The 21,175-nt window shown below is 36.9% G+C and overlaps 1 protein-coding gene across 14 annotated transcripts in view; it reads left to right on the top strand.

Annotated features, from left to right (window-relative positions):
* The window catches only part of Nep1 (M13 family metallopeptidase neprilysin 1), a 97,968-nt gene that overhangs the window by 32,699 nt on the left and 44,094 nt on the right, over positions 1 to 21,175 (top strand). For 12 of the 14 annotated variants that reach the window (XM_073977658.1, XM_073977656.1, XM_073977643.1 and 9 more), the window contains one exon: positions 12,680 to 13,990. In XM_073977658.1, coding sequence (XP_073833759.1) covers positions 13,330 to 13,990 — 661 coding nt within the window. In that variant the 5' untranslated portion in view covers positions 12,680 to 13,329. Of the gene's footprint in view, positions 1 to 5,478; positions 5,847 to 12,679; positions 13,991 to 21,175 lie in introns of those variants that run through there. The other 2 variants (XM_073977650.1, XM_073977646.1) reach the window with 2 other exon arrangements.

Here is a 21,175-nt window from a genome sequence, read left to right as displayed (position 1 = left end):
TAAACACACCAATTTATCATGGAAACCTGTTAATCCACTCAAACAGTGAAAAAATGTCAGCAACGTGATATTGTCTAGCCTCTTGGATAGAAAGGAAAAAAATGAAATAAACGCAACAACAACACGAAAAAGACGAAAACTAAATCCTATAAAAATCACAACATCAATTAAGTCAATGTTCTTTTTATCGTTGGATATATGTAAGCTTCTGCTAGTATATCATATTAAGGGACACATACCTACATACATATGTATGTATGTTTTAATGGAAATGTGCAACTAGTATGTTTTGATGGTCACACGCACACAAACTTATAGCCAGTTAGTGTGTGTTGCCTGTTATTAATCCTTTAAATACATTTTAGCCAAACCACAATATTGTTGTTACGATGTTGGCCCTAAAGGAATGTTGGTTGTCATCCCACTTGTTGTTATGAAGTTTTTGCAGTATCGTAGGTTATAGCGTTGTGTTTTCCTTCTTCATACCAAGAACAACAACAACAAAGTTGCCAACACTCACATAAGAAGTGACAAGCACACATGTATTAGGTCGCACACACACGTTTCAAGCAAATGAATCCACGACTTCCCACCACCACAAAAAGAAATGGGATGTTTGTGTGATGTTAATGGGGTCATCGAAAATTAATATGTATGTGAATATGACCATTGGGATGTAGTCGTAGAAGTATTCGTAAATGGTTATGTGTGTGAAAATTCATTGCTTGTTTTGTTACTTTATGTAGAGGACATTAGGTTGTAATGCAAACTGAGCAAATGTGAAAACCTATTCTATGAGAAGACCCTTTGGTCTTCAATACGACCCAAATCCCATCCTATAGAAGACCAAAATATTTTAAAGTTGAAGACAAAAATATAATCTTAGGAAGATCAAACGACCTTCTATAAGAATATCCGTTGGTCTTCTAAAAGAAGACCTTGTGGTGTTCTATAAGAAGATCTTGTAGTCTTCTATGAGAAGACCCTTTGGACTTCTATGAGAAGACCCTTTGTTCTTTTATCTTCTATAAGACGACCTTGTGGTCTTCTATAAGAAGACTTGGTGGTCTTCTATAAGAAGAACTTGTGGTCTTCTATAAAGAGACCTAGTGGTCTTCTATAAGAAGACCTTGTGGTCTTTTATAAGAAGGCGTTGTGGTCTTCTATAAGAAGAACTTGTGGTGTTCTCTAAGAAGACCTTTCCGTCTTCTATAAGAAGAACTTGTGATCTTATATAAGAAGACATTGTGGTCATCTATAAGAACACATTATGGTCTTCTATAAAAAAGTGTTGTGGTTTTCAATAAGAAGAACTTGTGGTCTTCTATAAGAAGGCCTTGTCGTCTTCTATAAGAAGACTTTGTGGTCTTCTATAAGAAGACCTTGTGGTCTTCTATAAGAAGCCGGTGTGGTCTTCTAAAAGAAGAACTTGTTGTGTTCTATAAGGAGACCTTGTGGTCTTCTATAAGAAGAACGTGTGATCTTATATAAAAATACCTTGTGGTCTTCTATAAGAAGGCGTTGTGGTCTTCTATAAGAAGAACTTGTGGTGTTCTATAAGACGATCTTGTGGTCTTCTATAAAAAGAACTTGTGATCTTATAAAAGAAGACCTTGTGGTCATCTATAAGAAGACCTTGTGGTCATCTATAAGACGAACTTTTGGTCTTCTATAAGAAAGTGTTGTGGTCTTCTATAAGAAAGCGTTGTGGTCTTCTATAAGAAGACCTTGTGGTCTTCCATAGGAAGACCTTGTGGTCTTCTATAAGAAGACCTTGTGGTCTTCTATAAGAAGAGCTTGTGGTCTTATATAAGAAGACCTTGTGGTCTTCTATAAGAAGACCTTGTGGTCTTATATACGAAGACCTTGTGGTCTTCCATACGAAGACCTTGTGGTCTTCTATAAGAAGGACCGTGTGGTCTTTTATAAGAATACCTTGTCGTCTTCTATAAAAAGGACCGTGTGGTCTTCTATAAGAAGACCTTGTGGTCTTCTATAAGAAGACCGTGTGGTCTTCTATAAGAAGACCTTGTGGTCTTCTATAAGAAGACCGTGTGGTCTTCTGTAAGAAGACCGTGTGGTCTTCTGTAAGAAGACCTTGTGGTCTTCTATAAGAAGACCGTGTGGTTTTCTATAAGAAGACCGTGTGGTCTTCTATAAGAAGACCGTGTGGTCTTCTATAAGAAGACCGTGTGGTCTTCTATAAGAAGACCGTGTGGTCTTCTAAAATATGACCGTGTGGTCTTCTATAAAAAGACCGTGTGGTCTTCTATAAGAAGACCGTGTGGTCTTCTATAAAAAGACCGTGTGGTCTTCTATAAGATGACCGTGAGGTTTTCTATAAGAAGACCGTGTGGACTTTTATAAGAAGACCGTGTGGTCTTCTATAAGAAGACCGTGGCCTTTTTGGCCTTCTATGAAAAGACCTATTGGTCTTCTGTCAGAAAATTTCTTGGTCTTATATAAGAAGACCTTGTGGTCTTCTATAAAATGACCCTGTGGTCTTCTATAAAAAGACCTTGTGGTCTTCTATAAGAAGACCTTGTGGTCTTCTATAAGAAGACCTTGTGGTCTTCTATAAGAAGACCTTGTGGTCTTCTATAAGAAGACCTTTTGGTCTTCTATAAGAATACCTTGTGGTCTTCTATAAAAAGACCCTGTGGTCTTGTATAAAAAGACCTTGTGGTCTTCTATAAGAAGACCTTGTGGTCTTCTATAAGAAGACCTTGTGGTCTTCTATAAGAAGACCTTATGGTCTTCTATAAGAAGACCTTGTGGTCTTCTATAAAATGACCCTGTGGTCTTCTATAAGAAGACCTTGTGGTCTTCTATAAAATGACCCTGTGGTCTTCTATAAAAAGAACTTGTGGTCTTCTATAAGAAGACCTTGTGGTCTTCTATAAGAAGACCTTGAGGTCTTCTATAAGAAGACCTTGTGGTCTTCTATAAGAAGACCTTGTGGTCTTCTATAAGAAGACCTTGTGGCCTTCTATAAGAAGACCTTGTGGTCTTCTGTAAGAAGACCTTGTGGTCTTCTATAAGAAGACCTTGAGGTCTTCTATAAGAAGACCTTGTGGTGTTATATAAGAAGACCTTGAGGTCTTCTATAAGAAGACCTTGTGGTCTTCTATAAGAAGACCTTGTGGTCTTCTATAAGAAGACCTTGTGGTCTTCTATAAGAAGACCTTGAGGTCTTCTATAAGAAGACCTTGTGGTCTTATATAAGAAGACCTTGTGGTCTTCTATAAGAAGACCTTGTGGTCTTCTATAAGAAGACCTTGAGGTCTTCTATAAGAAGACCTTGTGGTCTTCTATAAGAAGACCTTGTGGTCTTCTATAAGAAGACCTTGTGGTCTTCTATAAGAAGACCTTGTGGTCTTCTATAAGAAGACCTTGTGGCCTTCTATAAGAAGACCTTGTGGTCTTCTATAAGAAGACCTTGAGGTCTTCTATAAGAAGACCTTGTGGTCTTATATAAGAAGACCTTGTGGTCTTATATACGAAGACCTTGTGGTCATCCATACGAAGACCTTGTGGTCTTCCATACGAAGACCTTGTGGTCTTCTATAAGAAGACCTTGTGGTCTTCTATAAGAAGATTTTGTGGTATTCTCTAAGAAGACTTTGTGGTCTTCTATAAGAAGACCTTGTGGTCTTCTATAAGAATACCTTGTCGTCTTCTATAAAAAGGACCGTGTGGTCTTCTCTAAGAAGACCGTGTGGTCTTCTCTAAGAAGACAGTATGGTCTTCCTAAGATGACCGTGTGGTCTTCTATAAGAAGACCGTGTGGTCTTCTATAAGAAGACCTTGTGGTCTTCTATAAGAAGACCGTGTGGTTTTCTATAAGAAGACCGTGTGGTCTTCTATAAGTAGACCGTGTGGTCTTCTATAAAAAGACAGTGTGGTCTTCTGTAAGATGACCGTGTGGTTTTCTATAAGAAGACTGTGTGGTCTTTTATAAGAAGACCGTGTGGTCTTCTATAAGAAGACCGTGGCCTTTTTGGCCTTCTATGAAAAGACCTATTGGTCTTCTGTCAGAAAATTTCTTGGTTTTCTATAAGAAGACCGTGTGGTCTTCTATAAAAAGACATTGTGGTCTTCTATGAGATGACTGTGTGGTTTTCTATAAGAAGACCTTGTGGTCTTCTATAAGAAGACCTTGTGGTCTTCTATAAGAAGACCTTGTGGTCTTCTATAAGAAGACCTTGTGGTCTTCTATAAGAAGACCTTGTGGTCTTCCATAAGAAGACTTTGTGGTCTTCTATAAGAAGACCTAGTGGTCTTCTATAAAATGACCCTGTGGTCTTCTATAAAAAGATCTTGTGGTCTTCTATAAGAAGACCTTGTGGTCTTCTATAAGAAGACCTTGTGGTCTTCTATAAGAAGACCTTGTGGTCTTCTATAAGAAGACCTTGTGGTCTTCTATAAGAAGACCTTGTGGTCTTCTATAAGAAGACCTTGTGGTCTTCTATAAGAAGACCTTGTGGTCTTCTATAAGAAGACCTTATGGTCTTCTATAAGAAGACCTTATGGTCTTCTATAAGAAGACCTTATGGTCTTCTATAAGAAGACCTTGTGGTCTTCTATAAAATGACCCTGTGGTCTTCTATAAAAAGAACTTGTGGTCTTCTATAAGAAGACCTTGTGGTCTTCTATAAGAAGACCTTGTGGTCTTCTATAAGAAGACCTTGTGGTCTTCTATAAGAAGACCTTGTGGTCTTCTATTAGAAGACCTTGTGATCTTCTATAAGAAGACCTTGTGGTCTTCTATAAGAAGACCTTGAGGTCTTCTATAAGAAGACCTTGTGTCTTCTATAAGAAGACCTTGTGGTCTTCTCTAAGAAGACCTTGAGGTCTTCTATAAGAAGACCTTGAGGTCTTCTATAAGAAGACCTTGTGTCTTCTATAAGTAGACCTTGTGGTCTTCTATAAGAAGACCTTGTGGTCTTCTCTAAGAAGACCTTGTGGTCTTCTCTAAGAAGACCTTGAGGTCTTCTATAAAAAAAGTGTGGTCTTCTATGAGAAGACCTTGTGGTCTTCTATAAGAAGGCGTTGTGGTCTTTTATAAGAAGACTTTATGCACTCCTATAAAAAGACCTTGTGGTCTTCTATAAGATGACCTTGTTGTATTCTATAAGAAGACCTTGTGGTCTTCTATATGAAGACTCTATTGTCTTCTATAAGAAGACTTTTTGGTCTTCTACAAAAAGATAATTTGTTACGTCTATTAGTATTTCCAATTATTAAAAAAACAGCAATTTAGAATGTTTGTAATATTTCTGCAGTCCACGTAGTGATGATTAACTAAATATGATTTCTAACAGCCGCTTAAGTTAGTAAAATTTCATTTAACTTAGTAAAATGCAAATATTAAAAAAAAAAAAACAATCACATGGTCAACATGTTTTGCAATTTAGTAGCTTATTAATATTTTCAGACACGCTCGACACTTGTGTATTCTCAATACTTCACTACTGAGCGTTCTGTGTCGGTCACTTTTAATAAATATTTCATAGCAAAACTAAGGCGATTAGTTAGTTAAGTGTTTCAACTTTGGCCGCTCAAATAAGTCTTTTGTTTTGCACCACCGCCGCATTGGTGTGGTGGCTTCCTCAGAAACATCGCATCCCGTAACAAAGTTCCATAATTGCCTGCTATTGTCTAAAGTAAATTGCATACGGGCTGGCTGATTGCTTGCCTTTTGCTTGGATGGCACACCGTGAATAGAAGTAACTGTTTTCCTAGAAATAACCCATTAAAAAAGTGCAATAATAACTTTGTGTCTCGTAGTGCTGTCTGTTTGTTGCTGCTGGTGCAACACTTATTATTGGTGATGGCACAGAAAGGTTAACAAAGGAAAAAAAAGAAAAAAAAAGACAAATTCGTTATTTTTTAATTGAATATTCCGAGCTATTTATGCTACAGGGAACATTTGCGGTTGGTTAGGTAGCAGATATTAAAGAAAGCCAATCGAAAACATAGAAAATGTAGTAACATAATGTCTTCTTCTGGAAGGTAATAGAAAACCAAAAGGTCTTCTTATGGAAGACCAAAAGCTATTCTTTTAGAGGACCATAAAGTCTTCTAGCTATTGGTCTTACATACGAAGACCTTTTGGCTTTCTATGAGAATACCTTTTAGTCATTTATATGAAGACCTTTGCTCGCCGATATAAAAAGTTATGGTGTTCTATAAAAAGACCTTTTTACCTTCTCCACGAATACAGTTTTGTCTTCTAATAAGAAGACCCTTGGCCCAATTCGCCAATCACTTCATTCGATAACACTGTGCAACATTTTTAAGGTAATTTTGTGCAAACAATTTGACCTTAGGATTTTTTGAAAGTACGGACCTAAACGAGAGCAAGTAAAAAAGTATCAGTCGGCTTTGCCGACAGAGATATACCCTCAGCCTGTGTATTTTGATTAAAGATCAAAAGTTTTGCTGAGAAGATACTAAAAAGAATGGATCTCCAGTCACTACGTATGGCACCATACGGGTTTAAACACCATGTTTGCTCAAGAAGTATGAAATTGCCCCTGAAAAACTTCTACCATCGCAATTGAGGCAGCGAATGCAAGTTGCTCCAACAAAAATCAAAGTGATTCCACATCAGGTCTTAAAGTGAACTTATCCGAAATTTTGTGTGGGAGGTACCGGATGGAGTGGACAAATATAGTCCATATTTGAACCTGATGTATATCTGGTAGATATATTAGGATGTGTAAAGTATGGACCAATTCGGCCACTCCCTTCAAGAGTTACCGTACGAACAATTTTTCCGGACATTTTTGAACTTTAGTGGGGGAGGTACCTGAAGGAGTTGGCCGATATGGACCATCTTCGAACTTAAACTAAGTTTGGGCAAAATATTACGAAAGCCAAAATTTAAACCGAATCGGATCATCCGTTCGAGAGTTATCGTGCGCTCCAGACAGACAGACGGACGGACATTGTTCAATCGACTCCAAATTGTCTGAACACACATTTCGTCCAAACATACTTGGGGTCTAAAACCATTATTTCGATGAGGCACATTTTGCCCGTATGAAGGTGTATATACCCTCGTTAGCATAAATGCTGAGGGTATAAAAACCCTAGTTGGGTTTTGTTGAGTCAGATCCAGCTTGGATTTTATGGCCCCATCTAAACATGGTTAAATATTGACTTTTTAAAGAAATTCTGGGCTATATCTCTGAAACCTATGTGAATCTTCATTTGACCTCTGTATCAAATTTGTAGATAAAGGCAAGAATAAAATATTTGGAGACATAATGAACTCGAGAAACTATTCTTATTGCCTAAAATTTTATAAAATATCGAAAATTTCCATAATTTGTATACATTTTGCACGATATCTCCAAAACCGTTAATTTTTTCTTAATGTTTTCTTTTGGAAGAATATTCGCTGTTCGCTCTTCAGAACATGCTATTGTTGTAAAATGCCTCTATCACGTTGTTTTCAGCATATTTTTCAACGACGATTTAATAAAAATGTCAATAATTTGGTGAAATCCGTAATGCGAGAATAAACTGTTGGTGTGAAATGTGTTTGTAATATGTGTTGTAAAAGGATTGATGCAAAATACCGCTGAAACAACATGAAGTAAGCATTTTAGAGCTTCAGAATGTTCTGAACCATTGCTGAGGACTTTATTTGGAATATTTTTGCAAAAGGTTACTGGGTTCAACTCCAAATAGTTTAGCTGACACTGACCAGAATTTCAGCAACTATGTAAACTTTTCTATATTTTATTGATTTTGATGACCTAGATGGATTTTTTCTTATGTGGTCTGTTCAAAAGATAAGTTCTACTAGCTTATGGCTACAATATTGCCGGTCGTTTCTAAGATAAAGGCCTAATCATAGTGTAATTATCATAACAACCAGCCATTTTAGTTAGTTGGTCTCCGTAGGATTTAATAATGCTTTCAGGCAATGGTTTCAGTAAGAGTGTACTTCCATACGGGACAAGGGAGACTTCTCTCATATCAATGAGTGCATCCCGATTCATATTAGCTCAATGATATGGGACTTACAGTTTGCCACCGTTGAAAAAGTTTGATGTTGCCTGGCCGGGGAATCGAACCCATGACCTTTAGCGTGCAAGGCGGGTGTGCATACCATTGCACCGCGGTGACACCCAAATTGTGTATAAATTAATGTCTTTAAATATTAGAACATTTTGAGAGCAATGCCTCCCCTAGAAAAAATATTAACTAGTACTTAGATCAAAAGGACTATGCGATATTAAAACAAAATTCGAGAAGTTGCCATAAGTAGTAGCCATGTCCGTCCGTCTGTCTGTCTGGCTGGGTGGCACGATAACTCTCGAACGTATCAACCGATTCGGTCCAAAATTTGACTTTCATAATATAGGTTATATCCTTCCTTCCCCAAAAGTACGAAAATGTTCGGAAAATTTGTGCGCACAATAACTCTTGAAGGGAGCCACCGCTTTCATCCATACTTTGCACATCGTGAAATTTCTTCCAGACTTAGATGAGCTTCTAATATGGACTCAATCGGTTCACAACTTTTGGGTACGTCCCACACAAAATTTCGGAAAAGTTCAGTTTAGGACTTGCTTTGATTATTGTAGTAACAACTTGTATTCACTGATCCCCATACGACGGTACGAGTTTTATCAGGGGTCAGTCCATATTTCCTGAGAAGATAGTCCGAAAGGTGCATATGGCACCCATGTGTAGTGGTTGGTGCGCACGATAACTATCGACGGATCTGCCGATTCGGTCTAAAAATTTGACTTCGTAATATTTTGTCCAAACTTCGTTTAAGTTCGAAGAAAAGCAATATCAGTCTACTCCTTCAGGTACCTCCTCTACAAAAGTTCAAAAAAATCTTAAAAATAGTGCGCACGAAAACTCTTGAAGGGAGTGGCCGATTTGGACCATACTTTACACATCCTAATATATCTACCAGATTTAGATCAGATTCGAAGATGCACTATATTTGCACTACATTCGGATAATTTCACTTTAAGACCTGCTCTCGAATCACTTTGACTTTTTGTTGAAGCAACTTGCATTCGCTGCTCCATAGGGGCCAGTCCATACTTCTTGAGAAAGCCGCCCGAAAGGTCTAAAAACTCCTATGGGATGATATGTAGTGGCTGTAGAGCACGATAACTCTTAAAGTGATCATCCGATTTGGTCCAACACTAGTCCTTGTCATATTTTGTCCAAACTTAGTTTCCACACGTTTAATGACCAAAAAATTCCAGTTTTTTAAGCCAAAAATTGAAAGATTGATTTTTCGGTCCATAATTTCTATAAAACCTAATATCTGTTAATAAATATCGAACAATAAAGGACTAGATATTTATGTTCTAAATAAGCCCACAAAAATATATGGCTATCGGTTCATTAGTTTCGAGCTAAATTTGGCAGCACCAAACGCTTTAATAACAAGTAAATAAATATCAGTCGGCTTTGCCGACAGAGATATACCCTCAACCTTTGTAAATTTAAACACTTTTTTCCCAAAAAAACTTATGAATTTACGAAGTTTCAAAATTTTGGGCGTATGAACCGAGTGCCGGAAGGAGTGGACCGATATAAACCATCTTCGAACTTAAACTAAGTTTGGGCCAAATATTGCGTATTTGGTCCAATCGGTTGATCCGTTCGAGAGTTATCGTGCGCTCCAGCCAGCCAGACAGACTGACGGACGGACATGGCTAAATCAACTCCAAATTGTCTGAAACACATTTCGTCCAAATACTTGGACCATTATTTCGATAAGGCACATTTTGCCCGTATGAAAGTGTATATCACGAATATTGTCAATTATTTCATATTCCATTTCAGAAAAAAACGATAAATTTTTTTCGCGCTACATTAACGATTTTTGATATGTAGGTTAAGAAAAAAATTCCCAGTACGAATCTGGTCGCGAGCCAATTTTCGGTTGTTGCGGACAAAAGTTATGGCGCTTTTATTTCGCTTTTTAAGGAAGAAAATATTATAAAAACGCTAATTATTTTAATGAGCACCATTGTTACAAAAAAGTTCTCTCGAAGTGACTTCAGTGAGTAGATTGCATAATATCTGCAAAATGTTACACAGGATTCGCGGAGTGTACATAAAATTGATAAATTATTGAATATAAGTCAACTTTTTTCAAAATTAAGGCCAATTTGGTTGCCATAAAGTTACTTAAAAATTTGCTGCGGATCAAAACTTCACGGCGAATCAAATGAGACTACAATCATACAGATTGGTGTTATAGTTTCGATGTTACCGCCAAAATAAGCACATATTTTGATCAAAAAAATTATTTTTTGTCTGCGTGTGATTTTCATGTACAGCAAGACCATATCTTTTAATTTGTACATATTTAATTTGAAGGCTAAAATGTAGCATCGCCTGCATCTTAGCATTAAAAAACCTATAAAATATCGCTAATTTGCGCAAAGTGCATACAATTTTTGTCCGCATCCGATTTCAGTGTCCACCATGAAAATCTACATCGATATATATCTATTTGAAGGCGATCAATCAAGAACCGTGGAGGTAGCATCACACACTTTTTTTGGGATAAAATGAATGTAGCTTCCTTATCAGTGAAGTTTTTAAATCTCTGTTTCCGCTAAAAAGAAGATGCTGCACTAGTTTTTTCATTTCAGTGGAAACGATACGCAGAAAACTCAATAAAATACGCGATATTTTCAAAACCAATTTCAGGTGAATTTCATACTTTGGAATTTCGCGTAACTCGCGTTTTAGTGGATGGATTTTCACGAGGAATGATTTATAGGATCCGGAACGTCAAAAACTAGAATGTGCAATGGAGAACGAGGTATTCCAGAGACAATTGCAAATATTAGACCTGAAATATATGATTTTTAGAAAAATGTTCGCACAAAATTTCCGCATTTGGATGCAGATTTCTATGATGCTGTGCAGACTACATTCACAATATACGTATCAAATAACTCAGAATCGCAAGTATTACAATCCTATATATGATTTTTTGAAAAACCTGTTTGTGGAATGAAATAATCAGAAAATTTCAAAAAACACTGTAAATCTGGCTTCAAAATGTCAGCATCATTTGATGGTAGAAGCAGTTCATATTTTGAAAAGTAATACATTAGTGAGATAATCCTTATTTAGTTCGCTTCTACTTTTACTTTGACAGGAAAATCGAGAGAAGTGTGGTTTACTCACAAATCGAGAGAAAACAAAAAAAGACATGTTGGCTTCAACCCATTTTTACCCATTTTTTAACATAAATATAGCCACAGCTTGCACGCAAATTATCTTTTAAGGCCAATATTTTCTGCCACGTCCAAAAACATTTCATTTTATCCAAAAATATTTACTTTGTATAATATACAATCACAAGTCGCGTGTTCTAAAAGGGTAAACCTTGGCTTCAGCTATGTTAAATTTTCAAAAATATTGGTGATATACCCTCGTTAGCATAAATGCTGAGGGTATAAAAAATCGACCGAGCGTTTTTTAAATAAATCGCGGCCAAAGTTCACATTTTCAGGTTTTTTTTTAGGTTTTCACGATTTTGCAAGGAAAACGCAAGCCCTAACAAAATTAAAATAAAGAACATATTGTTGCAGTGAAATTTCTCTACATAATTGCCCTTTATGATATTTTTGTAGGTTTTACCATTTTGAAGATATAGAATTTTTAATTGGGACAATTCACTGACTGCACCGTCTCCTTATAAAACAATGTCACTACAGCAATTTCCCAACTTAAACTTATATATCTCAAAAATGGCACAACCTAGGAAAAAATTACAAAAGCCAATCTTGTAGAGAACTTTCACAGCTATAAGGTTTTCTCTAAACCCATTCCGATAAGACTTGCCATTTTCAAGCACAATCGGTAAATCCTAACAAAATGCCCAAAAATTTAAACTGAACTTCCATATCTCAAAAATGGTAAAACCTAGGAACAAATCATGGAGGTCAGTCCTCTAGAAAATTTTCACAGCTACAACATTTTCTCTAGCCCCATTTTAGCAGGACTTGCGGTTTCCAAGCAAAATAGCTAAAAAAGCGATTTATTTGAATACCTCCATTGCTGTTTCAGGATCCGCAAAAACTTCCTAGGTGTAAGCGGTTTTAACTTAAAGTTGGTTAAGGCAGACTGTACATGATATTGTTTTATAAGGAGGCGATACAGTCAGCGAATTGTCCCAATTTGACATTTTCTTTAGTTCCATTTTGATAGGTTTTGTGGTTTTCCAGCACAATCGTGAAAACCTTAAACCCTTAAAATATGTGAAATTTGACAGCGATTTCTTTAAAAATCCCTCCAGCGATTGTCTTTTTTTATTTTTTGATTTTTCTCATCTATTAACATTGAAGTTTCAGAATCCGCAAAAACTTCCCAGGTTATTCATTGAATTTATCATAATATCAGTTATGTACTTTGCATAAAGTCCCATAACGTTCCAAATTCTATACTTCACATGTTTTAAAAATGAACTTTGTCCACCTCTATCATGACTTGGCAATAATGAATCATCTTCCAAAAGAACTTTGTATACCCCCAGTTCAGTCAGTACTACTCGAATCGCTTGTACACATGCCATATTGACAATAGTATTTAAATGATAAAAACTATGCTTATAAATCATTCGAAATGTCGGTTGAATTCTAATCACAAAACATTTCTTTTATCACTGCAGTGCGTAGCGGGTTCAGAGATATCAAAGTGTCATATTCAAACGGAACACAACCAACACACCACGGCTAAATAAACATTCAAATATAATTGATGAATAGAAAAGGTGCGAGAGTCCAGTTATGAGTTTCAACGCCACAAGCTTCGTTGCCGTCGTCGTGTTTAATGAAAATACTGAACTTGAAGTGAAAATAAGTGAAAAGTTCTTTACAAAGAAATTAAAATCTAATTAATGAACGAACTAAAGAAGTGAACGGTGGAAGAAACATTTCAAAGATAGCGGTTTAAAAATAACCTGCTGGCCAGAGGAGAAGCCACAGAAGAAGGACACAAAAATTGACAATTATTGGAAAATGCAGTTAAATACAAGAATGACCCATTGAAAATGTCAACAATTCACGCCAGTCGCCATTGTCGTCGCAGGACATAACATTCCTAGGAATTGCCCATAAAAACAAAATCGGCATATTTCTTCTGTGTGAGTGTGCAACGGACAGATAAAAAGACCCTCACAACAGGAAGATTTACAATTTAGCCCAACAGAGAGAACATCCATCAAACAAAAAGGGAACAAAACCAAAACAAAAGTTCAATCCAATCGAATTCTAACCAAACCCAACAAAATCCTGCAGCAACGCGAATCGAACGAATCGAATGATGCCAGCAGAAAACAATAAACTCATAAACAATGGTTATCTACGAACACCGTACGTCATGAAAAACAATGGCCATGGTAGTGGCGGTGGTCCTGTAAATCGCATTAGTGCCATTGATGTGGACGATTCCAATGCCGCCGCGGATGACACCACCGCAGCAACATTGCATTCCATCACACAAAAGGATGTTGACAATGCCTCAGTTATTTCGCCATTACTGGCCGGTGCTGAAACTAACTCAGATTTGTGCGGAAGCGACGATGCAATGATGCATCAATCATCACAGCCATCATCCCAACAGCAATGTGGCAATAATGTGGGTCACCACCATCACCACATCAAGCATCCGACTGTTGTGTTTCTGGGCAGTGATAGTGGTAGTCGAACCGCATTACAGTGCAATGTTCCCATGTCCTATACCGCCGCCAATTACACCCATCCGCCGCCCGCACCACCACCACAGCAACATTCACCGCAAAGCGATCTGCTGCTGAAAGAGTCATCGTTGAGGTGTCGACTTTTGGTTTTGGCAGTGGCCTTGACTGTTTTGGGTGCTGCCATTGGAGCAATGGCCATATATTTTGCTGGCAGTTATCGCTGTCAACAGACCACAAGCAGCCATAACCTAGATAATAATCAAAACTTCAACAATATCACAGGTGAGTGTTTCACAGATTCACACACACACAAACATACATAGAAATGTACATAAACATGTTAATTATGATGTGTTATTTGTTTCAAAGCTTTTTTTGGACTTTGTTGTTATTGTGAAAGTAGTTGAGGTTTTTTTCGTGGGAGGGTCAATGAAAAATAGTAGAATGCTGATTAACATTTTCACACGTTTATTTGTTTACCTTTCGGCCAAATAGATATGAGGTGTCAATATGCAAAACGTGTGATTTCCACAGAAACTTGACGAATATTGTTGCAATAATTGGTTCACATAGTTCAGAGGAAATAAATATAATATTTACAAATAATTTTAAGAGGCTAATATGAGCTCCAAATTTTTGGAGTTTGAAACAACATTGTCGTTCGGTTCTATTCGTGGCGATATGAATTGTATTTAACCGGTGACGATTGGTCGAAGTTCGATGGATGGTTAAAACACCTAAAATCAGGGGGTACCGTTATCTAAATATGTTAACAATATTTGGTAGAGTAGTTTTGTGACCACTGGGAACCTTAAAATTCAAATTACAGGTAGTTCGGTCCAAAACTGTAGCTAAAATCCACACAATATCAAAAATCGGGAAGTGTCCTTATAGGTGGGCTATAGGAAAACCTGAGCATATGCTGACAATTTTTGGTGACGATGTTTTGTGACCTCTGGGATCTTCAAATTACAGGTAGTTCGGTCAAAAAATGAACCTAAGTTGAACATTTTTAGTGTAAATATTTTGTGGCCACATCCGGTCCAAAACTGTAGCTAAAATTCTCAAAATACCAAAAATCGGGAGGTACCATTATATAGGGGCTATACCAAAACATGGACCTAGGCATAAAATTTTTTGTGGAGATGTTTGTGACAACTGGGAACCTCAAACGTCAAATTAGATCGGTCCAAAACTATGCCTAAAATCCTCAAAATACCGAAAATCGGGAGGTACCGGCTTGGAGAATGTAAGGAGGTTCTTGAATGTGACGCCCAGGATATTCCGGTGGCTTATTTCTTTAGTTCAATAAGTGACTTTGGTTGTGGTTGTTGTAAAAACGCAAATATTCGTTCTTATATTTAATTCAGTTATATGGTTCTGTTTCCCCTGTATCCAGATTAGGCTGGGACGATTTGAATGGAAGAAAGACAATGTTAACGGGCGCACAGTGCGAAATATGGGAACTTTAGTGGAACATTACTCAAATATTAAAGTACATAAAACAAATGAGATTCCTGTTGAATTCCATTGCGATTTACCCCGCGAAACAACTAGAAATGCACTTAAAAGTTTCACTTTTGTTTTACAATATTTATTTTCCATAAAAATTGATTCTACCTTTGCTTAATTAATAGAGTGATACAAACAAATTGTACGTTGGTTGACTACAGTTTCTTGTCGCTGTTATAATTCTTAACAATTTTTTCAATATTTAGCGTTTATAGAGTTGTAATATCTAATTTAGTTTGGTTGCTAATCGTTCCCCAAAAAAGTACTTTTTTAAAAGTCTACTAAATATTGTTTTTATATAATCTTTGGAGGTTTTTAAATGATTTTTGGTGATTTTGAGAAAAAAATCGCAAATTTTCTGAGAGGTAGGATATTTTTCTTGGGGCAGGGTTGAAAGATATGCGACTTTTTCAGAAAGTCATTTGAATATTCATATATCTATATTTTTAAAAATTTGATAAAAGAATCGGCGTTAGACGTCAGTGTTGCTTTAGTTTCGTGCCATGGGTTCACCAATACTAAGAAATATTGCTTTTTATACTTTGAAGACTATTCGTGATAATTTCGCTCAAATTATATAGAAACAAGTAAAAAAAGTATTTGCCGACAGAGATATATCCTCAGCCTTAGAGGATTGATTTTTCCCAAAAAAAAAAAAAAAACATATATTTAGGGGGGTTTTCAAAATTATTGGCGTATGAACCGACAAAAGCATGGATAGGATTAAAGCTAGTAAAATTGCGGGGATATGGATAGATATGGCTTTTTTATCACACTAGCCTACGAAAAACATAATATTGAACATAAACTAAGTTTAGACAATATTTAGAGATCCAATGTTTGGACCAAATCGTTTGCTACGCCTATGAGAAATCGCGCGTACCATTTTAGCGAATAATTTCGAACTTTTGTGGGGGAGGAGTGGACCTATAAGCACCACCTTCGAATTTCATCTAATATTCGAAGAAATATTACAATATCCAAAGTGTATCCAGCCACTACATATGGTGCCATGGGGGTTGTTTACAACTTTCGGCCTGTTTCCTCAAAAATTATTGACTTGTCCCTGAAAAAAAAACTTTTATTGTCGTAATTGAGGCAGCGAATGCAAGTTGCAGGTTTTAAAGTGAATTTATCCAAAATTTTGTGTGGGAGGTGCCCGAAGGAGTGGACAAATATAGTCCATATTCGAACCTGATCTATATCTGGTAGATATATTAGGATGTTTAAAGAATGGATCAGATTGGTCTCCCATCAAGAGTTATCGTGCGCACAATTTTCACGAACATTTTTGAACTTTTGTGGGGGATGTACCTGAAGGAGTGGACCGATATGGCTTATCTTCGAACTTAAACTAAGTTTGCACAAAATATTACGAAAGCCAAATTTTGGACCGAATCAGTTGTTCCGTTTGAGAGTTATCGTGCGCTCCAGCCAGCCAGACAGACAGACGAACATGGCTAAATCAACTCCAAATTGTCTGAAACACATTTCGTCCTTGGGGTCTATGGCAACAAGTAAAAAAGTATCAGTCGGCTTTGACGACAGATATATACCCTCAGCCTGTGTGGATTGAAATACTTTTTTCCCAAATAAACGTATGTATTTAGGAGGGTTTTCAAAATGTTGGGCGTATGAACCGACAAAAATATGGATAGGATTAAAGCGCAAAAATTTCCGGGAATATCGATAGATAGGGCTTTTTTACCATACTAGCCTACGAAAAACATAATATAGCTATAAACAGGAAGGATCCTCGAACTGACCCTTAACGACACACAGATGTTGAACATTTGTGTGGATGGTACCCCAAGGATCGGACAGATAGGGCTCAAATTTGAATATAAACTATGTTTCGGCAATATTTAGAGATCCAAAGTTTGGGCCAAATCGGTTGCTACGTCAATGAGATATCGAGCGTACCATTTTAGCGAATATTATCAAACTTTTATGGGAGAGGTACGGGAAAAAGTGGACTTATAAGCACCACCATCGAATTTCATCTGATATTCGAAGAAGTATTACAATATCCAAAGTGTGGACGAACGTAGTATTCTGTTCGAGCTCTCCAGTCACTACATATGGTGCCATAGGGGGTTTTTTACAAATTTCGGGCTGTTTTCTCAAGATGTATGGACTTGCCCCTGAAAAAACTTTTACTGTTGTAATTGAAGCAGCGAATGCAAGTTGCTTCAACAAAAATCAAAGTGATTCGAGAGCAGGTCTTAAAGTGAACTAATCCGAAATTTTGTATGGGAGGTACGCGTAGGAGTGAACAAATATAGCCCATATTCGAACCTGACCTAAATCTGGTAGATATATTAGGATGTGTAAAGTATGGACCAAATCGGTCACTCCCATAAAGAGTTATTGTGCGCACAATTCTCCGAACATTTTTGAACTTTTGGGGGGAGGTACCTGAAGGAGTGCTTATCTTCAAACATAAACTGAACTTTTCCAAAATTGTGTGTGGGAGGTACCCGAAGGAATGGACCGATTGAGTCCATATTAGAACCTCATCTAGGCCTTGTAGAAATTTGACGATATGCAAAGTATGGACCAAATCGGTTACTTCCTTTAAGAGTTATCGTGCGTACTAATTTTCCGAACATTTCCGAACTTTTGTGGGGGAGGTACCGGAAGGAGTGGACCGATATAACCCACCTTCGAACTTAAACTAAGTTTGGGCAAAATATTACGAAATCCAAACTTTGGACCGAATCGGTTAATCCGTTCGAGAGTTATCGTGCGCTCCAACCAGCCAGACGAGAGACGGACGGACATGGCTAACTCAACTCCAAATTGTTTGAAACCTATTTCGTCCAAACATACTTAGGGTCTAAAACCATTATTTCGATGTGACACATTTTGCCCATAAGAAAGTGTATGAGGCAAAAACCAAAAATGTTTTACAATCGATGAAACCAAGTTTCACCCATTCAGAATTTGCGAACTGTTAACATATTCTATATAGTATAACTGAAATTCTTTAAAATTAAGTGTTTTAGGAGGAATCCCATGAGGTCGACCATGAAAATTAATTTACATGGAAGCTGTGTTGGCATCAATGTAGAAAAATAGGTAAACAAGTTTTTTTAAGCTCCCTTCCGATTCCTGGCTTAACCTTACATTTTATAGACATATGCCCAAAGAAAGACTCAAAGAATACTTAGTGTATCATTTTTCGATATATCCAGTGCATCCACTTAAAATTGATGCTGACATTTTGAAGCCGGAATTTCGGGGTTCTTTGATTTTTTTAATAATTTGGACGCGCAACAAGATATTATTCAAAACACGTAATAGGATTATAGAACTCGTGTTGTTACGTCGTTTATTGCATATCTCATGAGTCTCCTAGTAATTGGAGTCTAAAGGCCAATATTTGATGCGTGATTTTTTTAAAAAAATATCTATTTTTTGCGTTTAAAATTTACAAGTGCCATTCAATTTTGTTTTTTTTTTACGTGACGGATCTAATGAGACCTTCCGCGATCGAATCCATCCACTAAAACCGCGGATATAGATACCTTGAAAATAGAAAAATCAGTAAAAATATATTTTCACAAATCCGCGTTCTTTAAAAAATTTTACGTAAATGGAATCCTTTATATGCGATTATAATTTTTGTGAAAACGCGTGTTATAAATTACAGAGATACGCGAGTAATATTAGTTTTTCCCACAAATAGAATGTGTAGGCACATCCGCGGTTCTTGAAGAATCTGTTTGAAATATGTGTATATAGACGTATTTTTGATGGGTGCTACTGAAACGGAATGCGCATCAACATCGTATGCAAGTTGCGCGATTTTTACCCACTTCAAGGTTTTTTGCATTGTGTGATGCAACTGACGACACACTTTCGCAGCTGAGTGAAACATCGAAATATGCAAAAATATTGAAAGAGATTGACTCGCTGTATCCAAGAACGGATGCGCATCAACTGATTTTAACTAATTCGCGAATAATAGGAAACCGCGGGTCTATGTGGCCAATACTTATCCACATACGACCCACAAATATAAGAAACATTTTTGGAAAATTGTAGTAACCTACGTCCTTTACATTTAAAATTACGAGTAAAGTTCCACTAAAGTACCCATATTTCACACTGTGGGGCGCCTGAAGTTTCTGATTCTTGGGTGAAAATCGAGCCCCCGATTTTCACTTGAAGTTTTTTATGCAGGTTTTTTGGATATTTTGGCATATAACAGTCAAACCATTGAGATTTCTGATCCAACACAAAGACAAAAATTATAGCCAAGACAATGATTAAGCACTCTCTGGTACATACATGTCAAAAGCAATGGAATGCTCCTTCAGGCAGTTATGGCCTTGGGCAGTTATGGCCTTGAAAAGTGAAAAACACTGTACTACAAAATGCAACTCAAAGTCAGTGGGTGGAAAATTCCTTTTGGAGATAAAAGCACTTTGTGAGTGTAATAAGAAGCCAAAAGGAAATTTTCACCATAGCTCAAGTTTCTAAGATATCGCGTAATTAATGGTTTAATTTTGGCCCCTTAATTTGTGAGAAATTTGCTTTATATCTCTGTTTAGTGTTATTGTAGCTTCAACCTACTCAGTGGCATAAAAAATAACACATTGAAGGCTATTCGATCAAAATTTACCGATTTATACCAATATCGAGGAAAGATAAATATGGGGTCTATATCCAAATCTCAACCGATTTTTGTGAAAATTGGTAAAGCTACTCAGGGCTTAAAAAAATAACACATATTAAATTTGAAGGCTATTCGATCAAACTTGACCGAGTTGTAGCAAAATCGGGGAAAGATATATATAAGGGCTATATCCAAATGTAAACTTTGGTCCATAGTTGAAATTTTTCATTACTATGCCATCATAAGAACTTGTGCAAAAATTCATCAATGGAAGCGGTAACGCTGTGCGGAGTGCAGTGTTGTGCTACTAACGGAACCCATCGCACAGGGGTAGTTTAAAGGCTCAACGGCATTTGCTGCGGGAGATGAAAGCGAAATCTGTCTGTACAATTCAATTTTACTGGCATTCTTGGCTGGTTTTCAGTAGCGGGACCTTCCGTTATCGATTTTTGTGATTTTAGCATTTTTATGCTCCTCGAGAATTTTTGTGTATGTAAGTTTGCCATTACGTTCGTGTTCCGTTTCCCACAAACATGCCGAAAAAAGATTTTGCATTTTAATATAGAGCCTTCGCAACGTCGGACGGGCTTTTCTCTTTCTTGTTGGTGTTCGAAGGTTGCCCCTTTTCCTGGACGTAAATAACTCAGTTACGGCTCGCTACAAGAAAATCGATTAACAAGATTTAACAAGAAAACTACTTGGGGCAGTTTTTGGATATTGCGTGCTGTTCTTAAGGGAAGAATGGATAATACAATTACGACTTTAGCACGGAGAGCACAAAGACTACCTACAGTAAAAACCTGGTATTAACTTCATTTTGGTTCCGAAGGTAATGACTTCAACTGGATTTAAGCGCAAGACAATTAATGGGATCAGTCGACATAGTGCATTAATTATTTGATCTAAGTTTAAGAGTAGCACCATTAGATAGCTATCATGCCCACCAGCCACTTTAGTTGGTCAACTTAAACTGCACATAAGCAGAAATTTTCCAATATTTGTGAGTAAGGTATTCCAAGGATTTGTCCATATACGAACATGATTCAAGTTTGAGAGAAATATTGCAATAGGTTGGTAGTTTTCGTGACCATATGGACTTGCCTACGACAAATATTATATCGTTGTAATCAGGACCACAAAGGCTATATCCGGCAAAAATTCCATTCGATTCCAATTCAATTCTCGAACAAAATAAACTACACTTAATCCAAAATTGTTTAAACCTTTGTGTTGGAGGGCCTCTAAGGTCTATTTTCGATATATTCCATTTCCGAACTTTATCAAACATTAGAACAAATTGTCGAGACGGACGGGCTAGATCGACTTCAAAC

Source organism: Musca autumnalis, unplaced genomic scaffold, assembly GCF_047663935.1.
Source record: "Musca autumnalis isolate F117 unplaced genomic scaffold, ASM4766393v1 scaffold_3, whole genome shotgun sequence".
NCBI classification, from domain to species: Eukaryota; Metazoa; Arthropoda; class Insecta; order Diptera; family Muscidae; genus Musca; species Musca autumnalis.
Note: the sequence above shows the minus strand (reverse complement) of the source record. Positions and strands in the feature narration are given on the sequence as shown.